Raw genomic sequence first — 22,980 nt, 5'->3', positions numbered from 1 at the left:
CCATTCTGAACTACTGAAGCTCCCATGGACTGACTAGTGCTGACATTTGGGGCAGGGGTTGGGGAATGAGGCTAGATGTCAATCATCTGTTAACACTGTGTACATGTATAGGAGGGGATGGGTAAAAGGTATCTTCAGGCAGGGCAGAAGAGGTTGAGGAATCCACCAGCAATTTGTGTATATTTCAAGCCCAAAGTTGTTCTATGCTGCCCAGGCTCAACGGGCAGAAAAACTACAGGTTCAAGAGCTTGGCGTGTGGCAGTCTGGTCTCATTCTTCAACTTTTTCTGCCTTTCCAGAAACTCAATCCTAGACCAAACACCATGACAGAAACCTGGCAGTACTTCAGCAACTGGAGGATTAAAAGAAGAAAAAAGTGTACCAGTTTTCCAGGATTAAGCACTGCAGAGGAAAATGACTGGTGCTGCTTACAGCTCATTTTAACAAGAAGACTTCAGTTATTTTAACTATTAAGCACACCCCTTATTTTATTTGATGTTGCAAAGGTTAAGGTGAGATCAAGGTTGCCTGGGGAAATTAAATTATCCTAGTCTGATTGTGTTTCCTTCCCACGCTGAGAAAATTCCTCCAAGACCCACACCTATACTTTTAAAGTGCACAGCAGGGAGCTTCAAGAATAAATAAAGTCTTAGGACAAAGTCTGAGAATGAAAAAAAAAGAAAAGAAAAATAAGTTTTACAATACCAGGGCAATCAACAATCTGCCTTTAGATAAAATAAATCTAATCTGGCCTATCCAGGCATGTCTAGATGGATACATTTAAGGAAACTGTTCCATGTCCATCTTCAGTTGCAATGGTTATTGCAAGCCACATAACAATAGTCTTCAGGCAACAAGGCTAAGTTTGCAAAAAGTCACATATCTAAGACATAGGTGACTTGCTTGAGCTGAAGATTATTTAGTATATGACCGCACACATACTCCTTCCTCTTGCAGTTTAGATGTGCCTCTGAAAATTGTGAATGAGGTATAACCCACAAATACCTTAACAGCTGCAGGATTAAGGATAAAAATACACCTGGAATGGAACTATAAATGGAACAGGGCAATTAAGAGTTTCAAGTCTATCACCCTGACTAATGCCACTGTGCTCTACACACTTGGTTTCTGAGGGCCTGACTGGTCAACCTTACAGCGTACACCCACCACTTCCTTTGGGAGGCCGTTCCACAGCTCAACACACTTCACCATCAAGGACTTTCAGGATGATCACTTTATATATTCCATTTTACTTTCATCTGGTAGCTTCTTATTATGCACCCATGCACCAATGTAAATAATACACCAATGTAAATAATACACCCTCCTTAGTGTTCACCCTGAGGTAAACTCCTTATGTGAGATTGCACCTACTTGCCAGGTCTAAAATTAACACTTCTGGGCCATGTCCAGACGAGCTCAGATGTTTGGTTCCCTGGGGACAAGAAGCAGTGGCACACCTTGTGCTGTTGCTACTCGTCCCTGGGGAATGAATGCCTGTGCCATGTGCCCACTGGTGTGCAGCAAGTTACCCTGGGTGGGGTAGTGGGGACGGGGGCCAGAACTGTGTTGGCCCCAGCACTATTACCCGGGGTCCTGGGGGCTGGGGAAGCTGCAGCTGTGGTGCTCCTGCAGCTTGGAGCCTGGCTGGAAGCCGCAGCATGGCTCCAGTGGGCCAGGCTCTGGTTTTGGGCAGCATGTGCTAAAGCCACACGCACTGCCCTGTTTTTTTTTGACACGGGTTTTTATGACCCTGGGATCTCCTAGGGTCAAACCTCCCCTCCTCACTGTGCTGCAAGGTAGCAGTGCAGGAAATGCCTTAACAGACGGTGTGTGGCACCATAGATGGGTCGGGGGCACCGTATATCGCATAACCACGCTCATCATGCCCTGCTTCTCCTCTCTAGGAGGCCCCTGTCCCTCCAGCCTTTGGTATCTCCCCACAGTTTTCTTACCTTTCACTATTCTTCTCTGCCCAGGCTCCTTACTAACATAATGAATGCCATGTGCCATCCTCCCTCCGATTGTTTCCCTATCTCTTTTCTCCTTGTCCAGAACACCTCTGCTTTGGCCCAGTCAGATTTCTACACCCCTTACCTAACTTGATCTGCTGCTTAATCCTGAAATGAATACTGTCTAGTTTGGGACTTCTCACTTCAAGAAAGATGTGGAAAACTTAGAGTTTTTCCAGTGAACAGTGGAAAAATGTCCACTGTCCATAGTGGACAGCGTGGAAAGGGTAGAAAAACAACAGTGGAAAGAGTCCAGTGACAAAAATGATTAGAGACCTGGATAACATGATTTATCTGGATTGGCTGAAAGAAGTAGGATTATTTAGTCTAAAGAAGAGAAGACTGAGGGGGGATTATTTGATAACAGTCTTTAAACACCAGAAGGATGGCTGTCTGGAGGATGGAGACAGATGGCTCTTTGCACCCACAGGAGTCAGGAAAAGGAACAATGACCTTAAATTGCAGCAGGGGAAAATATAGGTTGGATAGAAAGGACTTTTTCACTCTGAGGGTGGTTGAGCATTGGAACACATTGCCGAGATGATCTTCAGAGGCCCCTTGCAGCCCTACAACCCATGAACCTATGAGAGAAGTTATGGCCTTTCCTTCCTTGAGGCATTTGACTGGGATGGTTTAGTTAGGGATGATCCTTGAGCAGGGGGGTGGACTTAATTACCTCTTGGGCCACATCCAGATGTGCAGGGGTGTGCACTTACAGCAGCACAAGTAGTAGTGGCACAAATTTTTGCCACTACTTTGTGCTGCAGTGCACACCCCTGCACGTGCGCTTTGGTGAGAGACAAATTGTCCCGCTTTGGGAAAACTGCCCTTTCCCCACTCCTTCCAGCTCCTGGCATGCTAGAGCAGCTGGGCCACAAATGAAATAGTAGAGACACTCTGGCTTTTACTTTATGACCTCTTCAAGTCTGCATAATCAGGAATTGCTTGATAGGTCGGGGAATTTCCCACCAACTGTTATGAAGTGAAAATCTTGGCTTCCTTTTAAATCAGTGAAGGCTTCTGCCATCAGCTTTAAGCAGGGTGGGATATCACTCCATGAAAATGTAAAGTTTCTCATGAACATTTCTCATGTCAGTGAGTTCACATTCTGCTCAAGAGAACGTAGGCAGAAAGAGATGGGAAGGGGAGAGGAACACAGAATATTTCTCTAATGAAAAAATAATTACGATAGATACAACACATACAAGAAACTTGCTTATGCTCCCCTGTGATGTGTGGGGAACATTTTATCTTCAGAATGTGGAAAAGATTTGATTAGCCAGAAAACCTCTAAAAGATGTTGAGCGAATTGGTTGAAATTAGAGTAGGAGAGAGGAACTGAAGGCTATTTCCTTGATCATTAAGCAGCGTCCATTATGAGTTATGCTGAGCATGGCTACTTCTAAAAAAGGGCTGGGATAGCACGAATGGTAGTCATCCAGGTGTGCCTCAGTGTGAGGAATTGATCACCAAATGTAAACTCTGATATTGCTAGATGTAAAGCACTAATTTCAGGGGAAGCAGGGGCAGCTCAAAACCCACCTCTTCCCCATGGGTATTCATTTTTGGCTTGCATTACTCTATAGGGGTAATATTATTGGAATGAGAAGAATGAGTGACAGGTTCCTGTCACTGTGTTTGTCCTTGGATCAAAACTTCCCCATGGGTATTTGATCTGGCTTGGTTCCAGCTCTGCAAATAGCAAGCCAGACAACGAAGATGTACCTGTTTTGTGTGCTGTGGTGTAGGGCATGTGACAGACACATCCATGGGAGGCCACAGAGACTGTCAGCAGGACAGTCCTATGGGTTGTTTCAGCCCCTGTTGTATCGTCTCCCCATTAGCCAAAAGGCTTATTAGTTTGTTTTAATTTTAGCAACACATGAACCTCATTAGCTTTCATGTTTCAGGTTCCAGTTCCTTTCAACATATTTCTTCTTGTTTTGAAGAACCGTATCTAAGAATTGTTTCAGGAACTTAGAGCGAGCTCCAGACTCTGGCTACCCCGATGGGTTTCCCCTGATGCAGAGCCACAGGGCTGTTCCAACACTGTTCTCAATGTCTCAGAGGAAGATAAAGCTTCTGTTTTATATACAGAAGTCTATTGATCAGAAGGTCTATTTCAAACTGAAATGCCATGTTTTAGTGGTATGACTTCAACAGAACTTAAATACGAATCATATGTAATAGGGATTGTTATCATCAGCAACAAAACCTGCAGTGCTTAGCATGCTCACAAACTGTATACATTTTAGGTGTGCTCTGAGGATTATGCATCATCCCAGGAACAGTAGTCATTGCACACTGCTATGTGTCAGAAGCACAGCATCTGCTAATGCTAATCCAGATGTCCTGTAATTAGTGCCAGGAAACTGAGACCAGCACTCTGGTGCATCACCCCCTCTGCTGTATAGTGGGGGGCTGGAAAAAGAGAGGCCAAGCAATTTGCCTAAAGCCATAAAAGGGATCAGTAGTATAACCAGGATTAGATGTCTGGTATTGCTAGTACCTAGTACTGTATTCAGTTCAACTGCATTGGAGGAAGCCGCAGTTTCCTGCTTCTTAGACACAGTGTGTTTATTAAGAAAATTAAATGTTTCTTTATTTAATTCTGTCTCAATCCTGTGTTCCTTACATCTAATCTCTTGGTCAACTAGATTTTCTACAAGTTAAATTAGGACCTACTTGGTCCTTCTTTGGATGGCTCTATTCTTATCTATTATGCCAACTTTAAAATATGGTGCTAGGTCAAAATTGAATTAATAACCATTATAGCAGGAATCAGTGAAGCAGTTCAGTACAGTGAAACCATTAAGGGGGTTGCTGATGCAGGCTACAGTAGACTGATACCTTGAGATGTCTAGTCTAGCCTTCGCTGACCAGCCTAAATGGCTCCAGTTGAATGACCCCCTGTACAGTAACAATGGACAACATTAGGGTTAGTCTAGGAGTTGAAGCAGCAAGACTTAAATTAGTACAAGAATAATACTGCCAAGCATGTGCTGGTTTCCTTCCTTTTCATTTCCAAGGGAATCTTTGAAAATCTTTTGCCTAATGTGGCCAAACCCTCTCAATCATTTTCTAAGGCTGATGTGCTCTGAGCAGCTAGGGCTAATGGAAGCAGTTACCTAGTTTACCTGCTGATATTTGTTTTGCTAATTTTAATCTACAAGAGTAAATTTCCACCTCCCCAAGAGTAACACTTCCAAGGGTCACCTTCCTTAACTTCCCTCTGATTCCATCCCTCACGTCTCATAATCCTGCATTCGGCAGATCACCAGGAAAAGTTTCAAAAACCACAGGGTCTGAACCTGTAAGAAACCAATAAGAACATACAAATGACAGATGCTCCTTCATTACTACGTATTTGCTCCAAAGACATCTGGAATTGAACCCAGATATGATACAAAGTTATGTTGAGACCCTACTCAAAAAATGCTTTGGTCTTGCTTACGTAAATGGGACCCAGCCATTCAGGGTTGTAACCCTGAAAAGACAAAGGCTGCAGGACAGTTTTGTAACACAGACATAAATGTGGTTTGGTTTGGTTTTGTAGGTAGATTTCTGACATATTTGTTACCATACTTGTGATATATATCTATATCTATATATACACACATACACACACACATATATACATACAGATACCTATACATACATACACACACGTGTGTGTATGTATGTGTATGTGTGTGTGTGCACGCGCACAGCTGCATGGTAGTAATTTATAAATACTGTTAGCTGGCCTGGTTTTTGGATGTTTACATGAATGTGGCTGATTCGGGGGCTGCCTAAAAAATGAGTTAAGCCACTTTCTGTTTTTATTTCCTAGCCAAGCAACCTAAAAAGCTGGGTTTTGACTACCAGGCAAAGGTCCACTAAACATAGAAGAACAAATGAATTCCTGGGAGATTCAGAGAGATGCTTTCTAAAGAAACAAGCAGTAGTTGTATGGGGGAATCAGACTGAGACAGGACCCTGCTGGGAGTTGTCAGAGGTACTTAGGCCTGCCTAGGTGGCCATGAGGAAACAACAAACCTCTGTTTAACAAGCAAGTATGCACACAGTTTATTGTTTTAAAATCTTTTTGCTCTAAAACCTTTGTTTTTAACTGTTGAATATCTTTATTTAAGAAGGCTGTCTAGTCACAGGGTCCTGAACTGCAGGTGCCCAAACCCAGCCAGATTAGCCGAGGACACCTAGTTCCATGTGTACAAGTAGAGGGAATAGCCATATCCCTTAACTGGATGAGTAAAGGAGTGAGGTCTAACACCTAAGCGTGCATACTGAGAGACCAGGGAAGAGGGACAGAGATGCAGGCAGTCCCATAACTGTGAGAACAGTATCTAGGAAATGCGGGAAGGCCAAACCTTTCCTAAGATCCTACTAAGTCATTTCCCTCACGAGTTGAATGTAGTGTGAATAAATCTGAACCTTCTGAAAATCACTTTCTGTCAGAGAGATAATCCCATGCCTGACCAAACCTTCTGCTATAACATCAGGGTACTATTGTGTTAACAGAGACCTACCAAACTGGTGAGGTTTCAGGCATCAGCAGGCCCTTTATTCAAAGTTTTACGACTTGTGAAACTTGGATTGTATTTTGTAATACTGCTTCCACACCCTCTGACATGTTGTGTACCAAGGCAACTCCATCTTGGCCCTCAGTAAAAGATTTCTGAAACAAGATATTACATCTCCTATACTGATAGGATTCAATAAATGGTATTCCACTGAAAAGGGCATTTTGTGTAGCTTAGAGCAACCACTATTGTGATTCATGGCACTGTCTCAAAATATACATCAACTTTGTGATATCCAGACGGTAGTGGAAAAGGCTGGGAAGCAGTCTGGTTTCACCACTATTTAATGTCCATAATGACAATGGCACTTGAATGTTTCAAACAAGCAGGGGTATGTATACTAATGTGTGCGAATGACATTGGGTTGGCAGGCACTGTCAATACAGAGAAGGATCTGAATATCACACAGGAAGAATATGATGCTTTTGAGGACTAGAGTAATTAAAATGGAATGAAACGTAGTGGAATGAATTACCAGGTTATGCACTTAGGTACTAAGAGCAAGAACCCCTACTCCAAGTTAGGGGCTTATAAATTAGAAACAGAGTAGAAAGACCTGGTATTCTTTAGGTTGACTGAGTTATGGATGTGATGAGTCTATGGAAACAGTAAATGCAATTTCAGGATACTTCAGGTGGGGTATTTCCAGCAGAGAAAGGGAGGCATTAACATCATTTCAGAAGGCATTGATTAGACCTCATCTGGAATATGCATGAAGTGCATGCACACCTACAGTGGAATGAACAATCATTTGAAGGAGAAATATTAACGGTCATTGTGCAAGGCACTGACAAGATCCTCATGTGGAATACTGCACACATTTCTGATTCCCTGTGTTCACGAAAGATGCATGCTGAAGCAGGGAAAATGGCGACCATAAAACACCTTGCTTTGTTAAATCTAGCAAAAAAAAAGTCCAGGCTGTTATGACTGCTTTCTAGAAATACATTAGGAAGGTAAATCCTACAGGCGGCATAGAGAAGGAGGAAGTGTTCAATATCATCCTGCTTTAACTTTTAGAAAAAAAGTTTTAAAATGTGACTGGGGACCTATCATCATTAATTTTACAATGTGACAGGAGAACAAGCCAGGTTAGGGAAAAATGGATTAAGGAATAAGTTAGATGTATTCAAATCAGTGGCACCCCAGGAAATTCACTTCAGAATACTGGAGGAGCTAACTAAAGCAGCATCTTCTCATCGGCAACTATTTGTGAGAAAGCATGATGGCGGGGGCATGGGAACTGGAAAAGCACAGAGTACTGTACTTATCTTTAAACAAAAGGGTGAAAACAAAAGTTTGATGTAGGCAGCTATAGATCATGCTAATTAAAAACACCTAACAAGATGAAGGTCAGTAAAGACAAGTGCAAAGAGCTGTACAGAAACAGGAGAAATCCAGCGCACACAGAAATGGGAAAAGCTAAGAAGCAGTACTGACAAAAAGGATCTGGAAGTCATAAGAACCAGGAACAGACTCAACATATTGGTGTTGCAAAAAAACCTAATTTCATTCTGGGCTGTATTAACAGAAGTGACATATGTAAAACTCAAAAGACAACTTTCTGCTCAATGTTGGTGATACTGCAAATAGGGCCTTCCACCCAGTTTAGGACATTGCCTCTTAAGAAAAATATAGACAAACTGGAGTGTGTCCAGAGGCAAGCAATAAGAATGAGAAGTGATTGGGAAAACATGACCTGTGAGGAGAGGTTGGAAAAACTTTGTTTGCTTAGTCTAAAAAAAGAGAGAAGACTGAGGGAGGCCATGACAACAGTCTTCAAATAAGTAAAAAGGCTGATAGGGAGAGGAATGTGATCAATTGTGCTATTGTTGACTGAGGGTGGTATAAAACTAACAAATAATCCACTTCATTTGCAGCAAGGAAGACTTAGGTTAGAAACTGGAAAAACTTTCTAGCAATATCAAAGATAATTAAGCATTTGTCTAGGCTACCAACAGAAGTTGTAAGATCCCCTTCACTGAAAATTTTAAAAAACAGGTTAGACATATAGGGTGCCTGTACATGTTTGGGGAGGCTGCTCCAACACACTGTAATTACAATGTCACTTGATTAATCGAGTCTGCTGGAGCATGCTAATTGGCATGCTCCGATCAGACAGGCTCTATGCCTCGCATATCAGCACCCCTGCACCTTAACTAAAGCTCGTTGATTAAGCTTTAGTTAAAGTGCCCCCATCATCATGGTAAAGAACAGGAACACTGATACACAAGATGCTGTGGGTGCTCTAATTAGAGCGGCTCCAAGAGCCACTCCAATTAAAGCATTCCCTCCCTCCCCTCCAGCCCCAGAGCACATGTAAAATGTTCATATTTGTTAGGGATGGTCTAGGTATGTTTGATCCTGCCTCAAAGTCAAGGGGTTTATTAACAACATAAGCAGTACCCTGCTGGGTCAGATCACAGGTCCATCTAGCTCACTATCCTATAATCTCACAGTTGCACTTGCTAAAAGGAAGAGTATTTATGCAGGGGCAATCCAAATTGATCCCATCTCCTTTCTCTCTTCCTGTAGAGCTTCCAGAATTCAGAGACCCAGGAAATCCTAATTTCGGAGGAGGCTTTGGCCATATCATGTTCAATATCCATTGATGGATGTACCATGCATGATTCTGTCCATTTCTCTTTTGAATCTTTCAAACCTCTTTTGAAATGAACATCTTACGCCAACGGGTTCCAGAAGCTCAGTACTGGGTGAAAAGAATTGGTTTGTTTAAATTTGGTTCCTAATAGTTTCCTTGAGTTTCCCCTAGTCCTGGTATTGTGAGATGGTAAATAGTAATCCTTATTTTCTTTCTCCATGCTATTCCTTATTTTTTAGACCTCTATCATATCATCCCACATTTGTCTTTTCTCTAAACTGAAAAGTCCTTATCTCTTCAATGTTCACTGTACAGAAGCTTTTCTATGCCCCTGACCATGTGTCCCTTCTGTGCTCCTTTTCTTGGAAACTACATGATTTTGGAGAAGAGGGAACTGAAACTGGGCATTTATACACATGCTCCATGAGTGGGGAGGAGAGGGGCTTTTAATTAGAATGGCTCCAAAGGTGTCATGTGTATCAGTGTCCCCACACTGAAAAATGGCGGTGGGGGAGCTTTAGCTAAAGCTTGTTGAATGAGCTTTAGTTAAAGTGTTACCAGTGCCGTTTTACAATGCAGTGATTCTGATACACGTGATGTTGGAGCCTGCTGGAGCACAGTAATTACCTCATTACGTGTATAGCCTCATTGCTTGTGTATAGGTACTTTATGTCAAGGTGGGGGCATACTATGGATTTATACAGAGGTATAATGACACTGTCTGTTTTGCTTTCAATTACCTTCTCAATAATACCTAACACTCTATTATGTCTTTTTAATATTGCTTAATCCTGATGGATTACAAATATTGTCCATACCACAACACCAGGGCACTCAGTCTCACTGCCAAGCAGCCAAGGTGCTGCTCTTGACAATGCCAGACACCTTGGTCTTGAGTATGGTGTCGTTGTTGCCTGTCAGGGTTTCCTCATCACCTGATTTCCAAGGTTGATACATCTGAGTAAGACTGGGTAGACGAGGAGGTTAATTTCCTCATCAGCAAGATAGAGCACCCCATCACAGCAGCATAGACATGTCCTACATGACCACTTGATATCCCATATTTCTCATACGAGTAGATGCAACTGCCTTCTCCCCCCACCTCTTCCCCCACCAACTAGTGCGAAGATGGACTGTTTATGAAAGGATGCAGATGCCTGTAATGGCTGGGGACTGGACTTAATGGGCCAGGAAGTCCCTTCCAGTTTTAGGTGCTATGTTCCCGCTGAAATGACTGGCAGAAAGGTATGTAACCATTGTGACCTTTTAAATGGTTGTCATTAAGTTTTAAAACCCTATTGATATCAATTAGAAATAGATTAAAGGGCTGAGGAGAAAAAGAATGGAAACTGCAGTTCATTCTTCTCACACACTGATTCAGACAGGCCTTACAAGTCAGGCCAAAGACGCTGCAAGGCACAGAATTTTAATTTTTAGCCATAAATTAAATCGTAATTCTCCCTTAGAAGTGCTGGTGTGCTATACTGTGCCAAATCTCTGGCTAGTGCAATCCCTGTGCTCCATGAAGTGGCTCCAAAAGAATAAATCTTTAGTGCAACACAACTGTTCTCAAATATAACTTTACAAAAAGAAGAACAATATGAATGTTGAAGCTCATTATTTAAAATGATAGAATTGGATTTGTCTTTTTGTGGGATAGGCTATTTTGGTTAAAAAAAACAAACAAAAAACCAAAACCTTGCTATTAAAGTAAAATCTGAAAGTCAGCTGCAGCTCACAGTCCCTCTGCAGAGAAACAGTGAATCAGGAACTCGGCTGCATTCAGGCCATGACAACTTGCTGCTTTCCTGCAAAAGCAGAGGCTGGAAATCTAAAACAGGTCCTTGCCCAAATTTAACAAGAGTCCTTCCATTAGAACTGCCAGACTATGAGAACAGATGTTCTTACCATGGTGGTGGCAAAATAATGTGGTTGTTTTAAAAGAGTTAGAGGAAGAAAACTTCTTCAACAGCAACAATGGCAAAGAGAACAGAGTGGGGAAGGCAGTCCTGCTTTCCCTGAGATAACATGGAAAACCAAACCTGGTTTGGTCCAAGTCTCGTTACAAGGTAGAGACTTCAAATGCAGGTGACCACTGATAGATGGACACCTTGTGGTCAACGAATTGGTGCAGGAGGGAGGGGAGAAGTCAGGAATGTCGAGTTTGAACTCTGACTGGTGAGGAGCTCTGTGCACATGCTCTGCACACTGCAGAAATTCCCACTTCGGAGCATGCACAACTAGGAAGACCCCAGAAGACACTGGGAGATCCAGGGAGAGGCTTATTTTAAAAACATTTTCCCTAAGCCACACTGCAGGTCCTTCCCTGCTGCCCCTGTGCATCTGGCAGGAGACAGGGAAGCGAGCTGTGCTGCCCACGCTGCATCAGTGGAGGAGTCCTTCACCTCCTTTTCGGTACAGCTGGTCAGGAGTTGGGAACAGGGAGCTGAGCCCACTCAGCTACTCACCTACACTCGCCATGTATTTGAGATACCGGCAGACAGAGAAACAAGTCCATGGATCTGCTGTCACAAAGAGCAGCAATCCATGTAATCGGCTACTTGATAGCCCATATTTTGATCCAGGATCAAATCTGACTTTTTCTAGGCCACCCACAGAAAACTTAATGCTGCATAAAAACAACATTCAAATCCAATTCAAGACAGTGAAAAAATATTCTGTCTACTCACCGTGGTCTTCTGAAAGCCAGGCCATACTGCTGACAGGCCAGGCCAACTGTCGGAGTGTAAACTATGGGCATGAATCTCTCGATGTCTGATGTCAGAACTCGGTAAAAAAGCTTCTCATTTCTGTCTTGTAATGTCATAAGGACGATGTATCTTAAAAGGAAGAATAAAAAAAGAAAGGAGATGCATAGGTCAACATACCCAAGTTTTGTTAATTCCACCCAAACTGCACAATTCATGAAGCTAATGGTATTTAGATTCATATCTTCTCCCATGCACAGATGCCATAGGACACTCAGACCCAGTGCATAGTGCCATAGTACCCAGACAGATTTTGGATGGGAAGTTTCATGTAGAATTTTCTAGCGGTCTTGAATATCCACAATACTATTGTTTTTAATGGTAGCTACGTGTGCCTACCACCTTTGGGAATCAGGCAGTATCTTCAGGGGTTTATACAATTACAACAGAAATAACTCTAATAAAATGGAGAAAACTACAGTGTTGATGACATGGGTGAGGGCCAAAGACAATTTATTTAAATATATCAGCTGATCTATGAGCTATTCATATTTTACGGAAATGTGCACATTTCAATTACCTTGTGCATAAAAGTACTGTGTTTCATAGATGCACACCAGTGTGCTGCATGCTATGTACAACAAAAGGGACACCTCAGACTATAAGGGAAAACATCATTGTGATTTGGGAAAACAGAGCACATTTTTTTAGCCCTTAGACCAGCCGCAGTTGACAGCAATGGAGAAGCAAAACACTCTCAAATACCGGGGAAAAGACATATTTAACATTTCTCCCTGCCAGCACTCTTATGAACAATACTGAAGGGGATGATGGGTTGGAAACACTCTCTCGCTACTCCATATGATTTAAAAAAATGTCTGTTATTCGGAAGGTTCTTTTTGCTCTGCCATCAGGCACTCCACTCAATACACTGATGGGGACATGTGGTGAAGCACATCCACTCCATATGCGACCATGTTGTGCATAATGCTATAGTGAGGCAATTACCATCTTTCTGTTCTGCATTTGCACAGGCACCTTGCACAATAAGATCCTGGTCTATACTGAAGGCTCTTACAAATAATACAACAGCGCCTTGGGAGACGTGGAATGGACTGGACAGGATACGAGAGGCACTGACGGCAAAGGGTTGGCTAATATTCTTGGACATGGCTAGAGGAAGAGTGATCCTGAAGGATTGGCTCTGCACATGTATAGTTTAAAACAGAAGGATTCTCACATCTCCACAGTCAAAAAAAAAAAGAGAGAGAGAGAGAGAGAACAAACAAATAAATCCTTGTGGACATACTTATCTAGATCACTGGATTTGGTCTCATAGGTTTTCATGACACGGAGAACTTGAACATCTTGGCTCAAGAAGCACGGAGGAAGCAGACCATGAATCCCAAGCTGCAGCCTCTCTTCAAGTGTAAAGGCCATCCCCTAGGGAGGAAAGGCCAAGGCACATTCAAACAGCAGGAAATACAGTCTGCTCTCAGTCCAAAAGCAGCAATAGTGACCCCTCTGCAGAGCAAATTCCAGAGAAACCTGGTTTTGCTAATATACTGTATGCAGGACCTGCGAAAATATCTTTTATGACACTGAAGCAGCTTCAGAATTAAAAGGGAAGTATCAGCGAAAGGAGATTCTGCATGAAGCTAAGCACATTTGAAACTAAAAGGCAGGCAAGGTTTTTTGGGTAGATGTGATACCTTTTATTAGACCTTGCAAAGAACTTTTTTTCCAGCTCCACAGTTGATCTAATATAAAAGATATCAGGGCCTGGGGGAGCATCTATTCATCAGAGCAGGACAAGGTATAATGGGCACAAATTGACTGAATATCACTTCAGGCTAGACATAGGGAAAACTTCTTTATAAGTTGAGTGCCGAGGGTTTGGAAAAGGCTCCCTACAAAAGTGGTACAGTCATCCACCCTGGCGATCTTCAAAAAACGTCTTGACACCTACCTTGCTGGGGTCACCTGATCTTTCCTGTCCTTGTGCAGGGGGGCTGGACCTGATGATCTGTGAGGTGAGGTCCCTTCCAGCCCCTAACAACTATGAAACTAGGAAACTATATCACATTTACCCAAGGAACCTTGCCTGTCTGTGTCCTTAGACCAACACGGCTACAACCAACAATGCTTTGAAACTCAAAAGCTGAAGATGCGCAAATGAGAACAGTAGCCATAATAAAGGAGTTCCCTCAAGTGAGTTCCCCACAGGGGTATAGATTTGGCACTTGCCTTTGAAGTAATTGAGACACGGGTCATAGTTGAATATAGCATACATAGACCATCTCTCCACTCTGACAGGACAAGTCTTGTCCTTTACTTATGGACATCTCAATGTATTTATCTGTACAGCAGAGCTGGAGTTCCAGATGTTTAACAATATGTTACCCTTGGACTCTGCCTTTTGAATTGTAATGGGGAATGTGTTCCAAAACACAGGGAGAAAATCTTAGTCTTTGATCAGCTGAGAATTGATGCTATCTTGATGCCAGATTATACAGCTGGAAATAGGAAAACATTTTCAGAAATGCCTGAAGAGTTTAAACCCCTGGGAAAATTTTTACCAGTTTTACCAATTACAAACCAATAGATTTAGACCTTAATGAACAGCTAGAAGTACAAAGTAAGAAATTAGAGTGTTGCTGGATCATCTCCTTTTAAATAAGCAAGAAACAAAGACTTGTAAAACTACCACTGCCTCACTTATATATCAGTTATAGCTCTGTAACTATTATGTAGCAGGTTTCATCCAGAGATCACAAAGGATTACCCAGAAATAAATAGCTACTGAGGGTATAGCTAACAGGAAAACTGAGGTACAAAGAGGTTATGTGATCTGCAGGGATCCTGGTTTTCCCTGATAAAAAATCACAAATTTACTGATAAAAATTCAGAAATTCTCTGATAACCGCCCCCAAAATCCAAGATTAAAATGAAAGGCCATCATATACATATAGGTGTCAGCTGAACACAATGTTTTCTTGATATATTTACAATTTTAAAACAATTTGGAAGTCTACCAGCGACTCAATCACTATAATAAAATAAATTCTAAATTCCTATACATTTTGGTATTTAATTTTAGGTTTATCATGGAAAATCAGAGCTCCACTACCCCCTTACCTTGCAGAACGCAGGTCCAGGCCCCTCACTCCTAAGCCATAGCCCCGCAGCCCTGCTGCCAAAGCCTCTTGCCCCCCCGAGCCCCGCCAAATGGGGCCAAGGGCTATGGGGCCAGGGACGTGAGTCTGTCCCCTGCCCCCTGCAGTAATGCCAAGCCCCCGTTGCTGCCTGCAGGAGGCAGCAGCATGGTGCTCACCTCCCCCCCCCGGTGCCTGCTCACTGCAGGCTTTGGTGGGGGAAGGGCAGCTCCCCACTGCCACACAAACTCCTGGGGGGGCGGGGGGACCCATGCCCCCCAGATCTGTGTGTGGTGTGGCCGCAGGGTGCCTGCTGTAGGCTTGGGCTCCCTGCCCTGCTGCCCTCCCCTGGGGCCTCCACTGTCCAGTGGGTGTGACCTGGTGCTGCAGGGCAAAGCAGGGCTGCATGGGGAAGCTCCTTGCCACTGTGGGCTCTGTGCTGCCCTGGCAAGGCATCCCCTGCCTGCGCAGAGGCAGCAACAGGCACAACCCTACACTGCTGCCCCCACTGCTGCCTCATGGCCAGGGAATGCCTCGCTGGGGCAACACAGTTCCCCTCTGCTCCCCCGGGAATGCGCACGGAGACAGGGAGCTAGGCCCTCCGCCCCGGACGAGCCGCCTGCTCCCCGCTAGGGCCCTGCGGCTGTGCATAGCAGCCCTGAGTCCAAAGCCCCACACATTGCCTGGCTGGGCAGCAGCCCCAGCCCCAGCCCCAGCCCCAGCCCTGCCCAACTCATTCCCTCCCTCCCTATGGGGGCCTCAATCCCCACCCCCAAGCTTACCTGCAGGAGCTGCTCTCCAGGCTGCCTGGCGACTATCTGATCTTTATATACGTGTACATGGCGCTTTTGTCTGACCGCCCTCCTCCCGCTCCCCCCAGCCCCTTGCAGGCTGGAACTCTTCTAGCCTGCAGAGAGATCTTTGAAAAACTGCGAATTCCACAAGTTTTTCCATTAAAATGAAAAATCCACATTTTTCTTGGGTAACAGGGTAAATCCACGTTTGTCTCCATTTTTCCATGGGAAATGGAAAATCCAGATCCCTGGTGATCAGCCATCTGCCATGCAGCAGAGGCTAGAAGCTGAAGCTATGTTTCCTTTCTCCCAAGTAAGTGCCTTCTTCACTGGACAATGCTGTTTCTGTTACAGATTAGTGGAGGAACAGCCCTTCCTTAAATACTAAGCTCTGCTTGAGGGCAAATGAATATAAAGTCAGATCATATCCTCCTCTATTTCAATTGTTCAAACTATAGGACTTCTACGAAACACATTATAAAACAATGGAGGGACTAAGATCTCAGAGGAGGGAGGAATGTATTTTTCACCTGTTTCCCATAATATAGCGGGAGACGACCTTTTTGGCAGACGTGCCACAAATAAGGTATGTCACTCCATGCCCCTTCCCCTGCCTGATCAGCTGTTCTGCTTTCTGTTCCCTGCCCTGTACTCCCTGCCTGATCTGCTCCTTTGTTTCTGTTTCCTCCCACCCTGCCCAATCTGCTGCTCTCTTTTCAGCTCCCTGGCCTATCCGCCACCATGCTGCCTGTCCCTTACTTAGTCTGCCATGTGCCACACATTAAGGCACATGTGCTGTTGGTTGCCCACTCCTGACATAATATATTTATTTTGCAGGGTCTTGGAAAAAGGAATGGTTTTCCCATCCTGCAAACATTTATGAGATTTCAATTTTTCCTGCACTACATCAGGATAAAACAAAGAAAACTGCCTTCTCCCAAGAAAAGACTTATCAAGAAGGACCCTACCCATTCCACCTCAAATAGCCAAGATCAGTGGGCTCAAGAGCCAGCTTCAAGGCCCGATCCAGCGGGGCAGGAACTTGGAAAGTGATCCTCCCACAGCCCTAGTGGGTGTCCTAACTGCCTAACCTAGTGGTTTCTCACAGGTGTCTCATTTTTCTTGGGGAAAATTTCCCAACAGAAGTTCAGTCAAAACAAGTACATTCCCATAACATATCTTAGTTCTGATGAATCAGATTTTTCCAAACTGGGAGGGAGGAAAACTTTTTTTTAATCAGAAAATTCCCACCCAGCTCTTATTTCCAGGCTTGAGATTTCTAAAATAATAGAGAATAAAATCATCACTGGATTCTAGTTCCAAGTCAGTGATAGGCTTGACAATGAAAATATTGTGGCACAGCAGGGAAATACTCACAGCTACTACAAATGTCAGAGTTCAGCTGGAAAGGATGGATGGCAAAGGAAGAGATAATCGTAAGTTCAAACCATTTATTTCCTACTACCCTTGAATAGAGGAGAACAACAGAGGAAGAGTAACAAAAGTGTAAAACTCACATTTGCTCACTTAGGGAGGGCAGTACATTTTCAAAGGCTGATTAGGGTCAAGGATGTGGTTGCACCCCCACAGGAAAAGAGAGAAACCTCAGAACAAGCAGCAAAGCAGAAGCTACTAATCCCTTATGAGGAAGGGTCAAAAGAAGCAGGAACAGAGTTAAGTTGTGCTTCAATGACAATTGAGTTTGAACTAAATATTTTTTCTTACAAAAAGGCACTGCATTCCATGGAAAATTATCAAACTTCATCTAAATATTTCTATGTCCTGTAACACATCACTGAGAGGTTGGCTTATGCTACCCACCCTTCAGGGAGATAGCAGTACATTTTGGGCTGGGCCATGAGTAGATAAACCACCCTAAAAACAGCTCCCATGAAGCATGGCAATATTATTCTGAATCAATGTACTCCAGTGTTCAGTGTTTCACAAAAAAACCCTTAAATTTTGGAAAAATAAAATGCTGTTTTCGGTGGGGAATCCCATCAGTTCCACCGCTGTCTCTTTTTCTGAGTGGGCAGGAGAGAAACTGGAGTAAGGGCACAGGACTCTGCCTCCCTTACTTAGACCCACAACAGTTGGTGCTAAAGGAGTTGAGGCAATCACAAAACATACAGCCCTGACTGAAACAATGCTTTGTGTCTTAGCAGGACAGCGATTAGGAAGTACAGCCAGGTTTTCATTGCAAATTTGATTTAAACCCAATCTGGTTTTGCACTTAATAAAACTGTACAGAACACATTATTATATTTAAGAACTATTTGGCACATCCATAGCACTTTCCATATAAATGGTTGCACAGTCATGATACCTCCTGCCTGATAATTTATTATTTCAATTCCTGCCTTTTCTTCAGGTACGGAAGTGGAAAAAGGACAACAAAGAACTTGATTAAGTGATGTGATGAGTACCAACAGCTATCACTACCTAAAGTTGAACAGAGAGTGCTTCGTCTTACTCTAGGAAGCTAATAAGCAGACTCTACAACACTTTTTACACTTAGATACTTCTTAGCATACATATGCTGGCTAGAAGTGTGAGTTTTTGAGAGAATCAAGCTGATACAAGAACTTAGTATTATATACAGTGGACACGTCTGCACAAGATTTTTACTGAGCAGTTGACTAATTGTGCAGTAACCATCTCAGTGTCTACATGTGTGCCTCTATTAGAGCACAGGAAACTAATACACTCTTCAGCAGGGTAGTACTTGTAAGTATTACCCTGCGGGGAAGTATTTTTTGTGTGCAGCAGTGCACGTGTAGACAATGACCAGCTGGCTGGGGCACAAAGGTGCTTCACTGCTGGGACTGCCTGCCAACTAGCCCTGCACTGAAGCACCCTCATGCCCCTGCCAGCCCCTTCGCAGCACAATGAACCCAGTTGGAGCAACCCTGGGCTGCTCCAGCTGGGCTCCACAGGCTCCTACATATGTGCAGGGAGCCAGCTCCAATGTGCTGCAAATCCAGATTAATTGAATCTGCTGGAGCAGTGCTTCTCAATCTTTTAAGTAGCAAGTACCTGCTAACTTCTGAAAATTTTAACAAGTACCCCAACACTCAGTTTTCCAGGGGATTTTATATTTACAGACTAATGTGTGCCATATGTTGGAAGAAGGGTTGTGTATAAAAGGCCATGATATGACAGATGTCTGATTTGGTGTGGGTAGGGTTGCCAACTTTTACACCAACTCAAGTATGTATTATTACTGGGAATTTAAAGTGCTGTGCAATGTGCGGTGTGCCAATTTTTTTGCCATAGTTTTAAAAGGAAAAGTGGGCGAGAGAGAGAGAGAGGAAAAGAGGGTGAGAGAGAGTGTTGGGGTACCCGCATACTCCTTGCCTGTATCTCGTGTACCCCAAGGGGTATGCATACCACAGGTTGAGAAACTATGTGCTGGAGCACAGAAAGAAATATGCTGCAGCAGACTCTGGCATCATGTGTATTAGTGTCCCTGAGCTGAAAAATGGGGGCAGTGGGTCACTTTGAACTAAAGCTCATTCTAAGAGCTTTAGTTCAAAGAACCCCACTGCCATTTTTCAGCATGGGGAATACTGATACACGTGACCCTGAGGCACTTTTAATTAAAAGCGCCTGCTAATTAAAGCACCCTCTCTCATGTCTCCCAGAGCACGTGTAAAAATGCCTAATGTACTGCGCATGAATAAAATTTGGAGCTAATTGCTCTGGAGTTATTTGCTCTTGGGTGCACATTCCAATGGCCTGCTCAGGAGCAAAAAACTCCAGAGCAGTAAGTTTACAGGTTTATTCACATGTGCTAATTGCAAGTGTAGATGTGCCCTGTCTACTTCTGCATGTTTTGCTGCTTTACCTAGTTAAAACAACAAACCTCCTAATGTAGATCCTCATATTCTAGTATAAAAATGCAAATACTGCTGTAGTTTATTCAGATTCAGCAAAGTGACATAACCTATAGTAATATAAAATGCCAATACTAATCAATGTCATGCAAGGAGTCTATGGCAGAGCACATTTGTGCCACCAGTCCTGCACCTTAACTATAAACCTCAAGGGTACTTCAATGAGCTTATTAAAATGCACAGAAGGTCTGTATGAAGTACCCTGGGGTAAAATGGTTATATTCATCAGAACAGTACAGCATGAAATACACTAGGAAGCAGACACTGCTTCAGATCAAAAGCTTTGATTCACTGAGGTTTTATTTTGTTTAAGATTAAAGCCTTTTTTTAAACAGCTTGAAAGTCATATTTCTTGGTCTTTTTATCTCGCATTGATAGATTTAGGAATTAATTTTACTAACCACATCCTAACAGAGCTGAAACCAATTTGCAGGCACTCCAATTCATTTTTTAAAACATATGGAAAATGAATTACTGTAGAGAGGGTAGAAGTCTTACCTCTAAACAAAGAGGAGAAACAAACAGCTAGTGAAACTTCTTTAGGGAAAGGGGTTTGCTCTAAAAGCTGCAAGTGTGGTTGAACTATTCTTATATCCCAGGGTCCATGACCTGAAGATAACAACAATCCCAGAGGAAAAGTTGCTTAGTACCACTGTCTGCACCCTCTGATTCAGGCAAAGGGATGTCTCTGAAGAGGGGTATGATCAGAAGAAGTGTGAGCCTGACTTGGTTCTTCTAAATTGCTGCATTATATGTACCTTGAAGTCTTCTCCCCAGTTCCAGGTTACCAGGATGAACATTTTACATTTTCCTAATATTGCAATATAAACATAGGCTCTGATTCACTGACCAGTAAAATCAGTGGAAACTCTGGCTGACTTCAAGAGGAACTGGATCAGGCCTTTGATACCTGATACATATATTAAACTTACATTCAAGCCAAAGCCCTTTGCTAGTGCGCAGAACCCTTCCAGATCAGGCCCTAAATTTAGAGCGTCTTTCAATAGCCCTGCATTATACAACGTAACTAAATCCCAGCACAGCCCTGGGGCTGCTGGTGTGAATCCATGGGGCCACAACCCCATTGTCTTCTATGAGGTGGAGACCCAAGCAGTACTCGAGATCCTACAGTGTCAGGATGGCTGTGGAGTCACTTTTGGATGACCTCATGGACAAGGCAGAGTCTTTCCTTTCAGTAGCCTAGGGGGATGGTTAAGCAATATTTAAGTTAGAACTGGGCTGCGTGTCAGTTCCCAGGCCATAGTCCCCAGAGCATACATTTGGGCAATTCTCAGTTGACCTGGCAGTCATTAACATGAACAAACGAGGGGCTGGTTGCTGCACATCTCCAGTGCTTAGGAAACACACCACAGGGCAGGATTTTCCCAGTCTAATGACCACACTTTGCATGTCAAGAAACACAAGGACCCCCATAAGGACATTCTTCCAATCTCTTTGTTTCAAGGGTAGGCAGAATGGCTCTTTAGGCACTTGGTGCATGTTATATTTGCAGTCACATTAATAGATAATATATCCCTAATGCAGGTTCACAGCACTACAGAAAAGGAGGGCTGGAAGAGATGCTACAAGATCATCTAGGCCAATCCCCTGCTCAAAGCAGGATCATCCCTGACTAAACCATCTCAGCCAAGTGTCTGTTTAAGCTGCTTCTGAATATTTCCAAGGATAGAGATAACACAACCTCTCCAGGTAGCCTGTTCCAACACTTGGCTACCCGCATAATCAGAAAGTTCCTCCTAATATCCAGCCTAAATTTCCCTTGCTGCAGCTTGAGGCCATTGCATCTAGTCTTGTCCCTTGCAACCACAGATAAAAGCCCATTTCCACCCTCTCTATAATTACCCTTTAGGTATTTGGAGACTGTTTGAGAGTCTTGTCTCCCAGGCCCCCGATCATTTTTGTTGCCCTGTGCTGGGTTCCTTCCAAATTGTCCATGTCCTTCTTGAAATGTGGGGCCAAAACTGGACACCGTACTCCAAGTAAGGCTTCATCAGTGCTGGATATAGCAGAAGAATCACTTCCCTTGATTGGGAAGTAACTCCTGTTAATACAGCCCAGGATGCTGTTGGTCTTTTTTGCATTAAGAGCACACTGATGGCTCATATTCAGCACATGGTCTGCTGAACCACCGGTCCTTCTCTGTAGTACTGCCCACCTACCCAGTCATTCCCCAGTCTGTGTTTGTGCATGCAATTATGCCATCCCAAGTGCAGGACTTCACATGTGTCCTTGTTGAATCTCATTTCATTGATTGCAGTTAACATGGTTCTGCATAGAAATTTCATAGGTTTCTATAAAAATCACCTAAAAGCATCCTCTCCAGAGGCATTAGCACCTACACAATTCTACAGCTAGTAAATAGTTAGGTTGTGAGCTGTTTGGGGTCTCAATCCATTATACTTTGTTTTTGTTTAGTATTTCTAAAGCATAGAAGGGTAGGTGCATGGGTACCCTTTGGACAGTTTCTCACCTTCTCCTCCTCTTTAATGCAGAGCTCTACTGTAAACCTGTAGCAGCATGGAAGGACTTGCCCAGGCTCTCCCCCTTGTCATGTCTCCATTCTATTGGGATTGTATTTTTAAACCATTATTTGCATGCTAAGGAGCATGAAGGCAGCCAGGGACCACAGCCCTTTATTTTCCCTTTTAAAAATGGCTTATGGCACATCATCACCCTTAACTGTGCACGGTTTTTCTAATAAAGAAAAGACTATGTGATGCTTCTAGATTTCCAGGAGGCTGGACTCTGATTTCCACTGAAACCCCAAAAGGATTTCCCATTATGCATTCCCAGTGATTATTGCTGAGCAAGCCTTTTGTTGACCATGATTTACAAACTCTTTTTACAGTGTCTGTCTCTCTCCCTGGGTTCAAAGTCAGTAGTTTATAAATCCCACGCTCCTGACCATCCCTTTTGTCACAAGCTGGTGCAATAGTTGCTTGTTTCTAATCCATTGGTAATGTAGGCCCTTCCTCTCCCAGAGTCTCTGGGAGCTTTCAAAAAATATCATTAAGCAGCTAAACTTCTCATTTGCTTTGTAAAGATCTTTAGTACACAGAGTTGGAGTCAGGCGATTTATTTCTTGCTAGTAAGGCCCTCTGATCTCATTATGATGGTATCTGTCTTAACTATCAGTGGGGCTTTAACAATTATTGATTTGCTCTGCTCAAGGTTAAGTTATTCCATTGGATTAGAGCCAACAGACTCAAT

At 43.3% G+C, this 22,980-nt stretch overlaps 1 protein-coding gene across 4 annotated transcripts in view; it reads right to left on the bottom strand.

Annotated features, from left to right (window-relative positions):
• Nucleotides 1-22,980, bottom strand: part of ME3 (malic enzyme 3) — a 179,430-nt gene that overhangs the window by 79,468 nt on the left and 76,982 nt on the right. For all 4 annotated transcript variants that reach the window (XM_090030613.1, XM_090030616.1, XM_090030615.1 and 1 more), the window contains exons 2-3: nt 13,214-13,347; nt 11,887-12,036 (exon numbers count right to left, since the gene is read on the bottom strand). In XM_090030613.1, the coding sequence (XP_089886739.1) occupies nt 11,887-12,036; nt 13,214-13,347 (284 nt within the window). The remainder of the gene's footprint in view (nt 1-11,886; nt 12,037-13,213; nt 13,348-22,980) is intronic.

Source organism: Crocodylus siamensis, chromosome 1, assembly GCF_052110815.1.
Source record: "Crocodylus siamensis isolate JL-2025a chromosome 1, ASM5211081v1, whole genome shotgun sequence".
Lineage (NCBI taxonomy): Eukaryota > Metazoa > Chordata > Crocodylia > Crocodylidae > Crocodylus > Crocodylus siamensis.
Note: the sequence above shows the minus strand (reverse complement) of the source record. Positions and strands in the feature narration are given on the sequence as shown.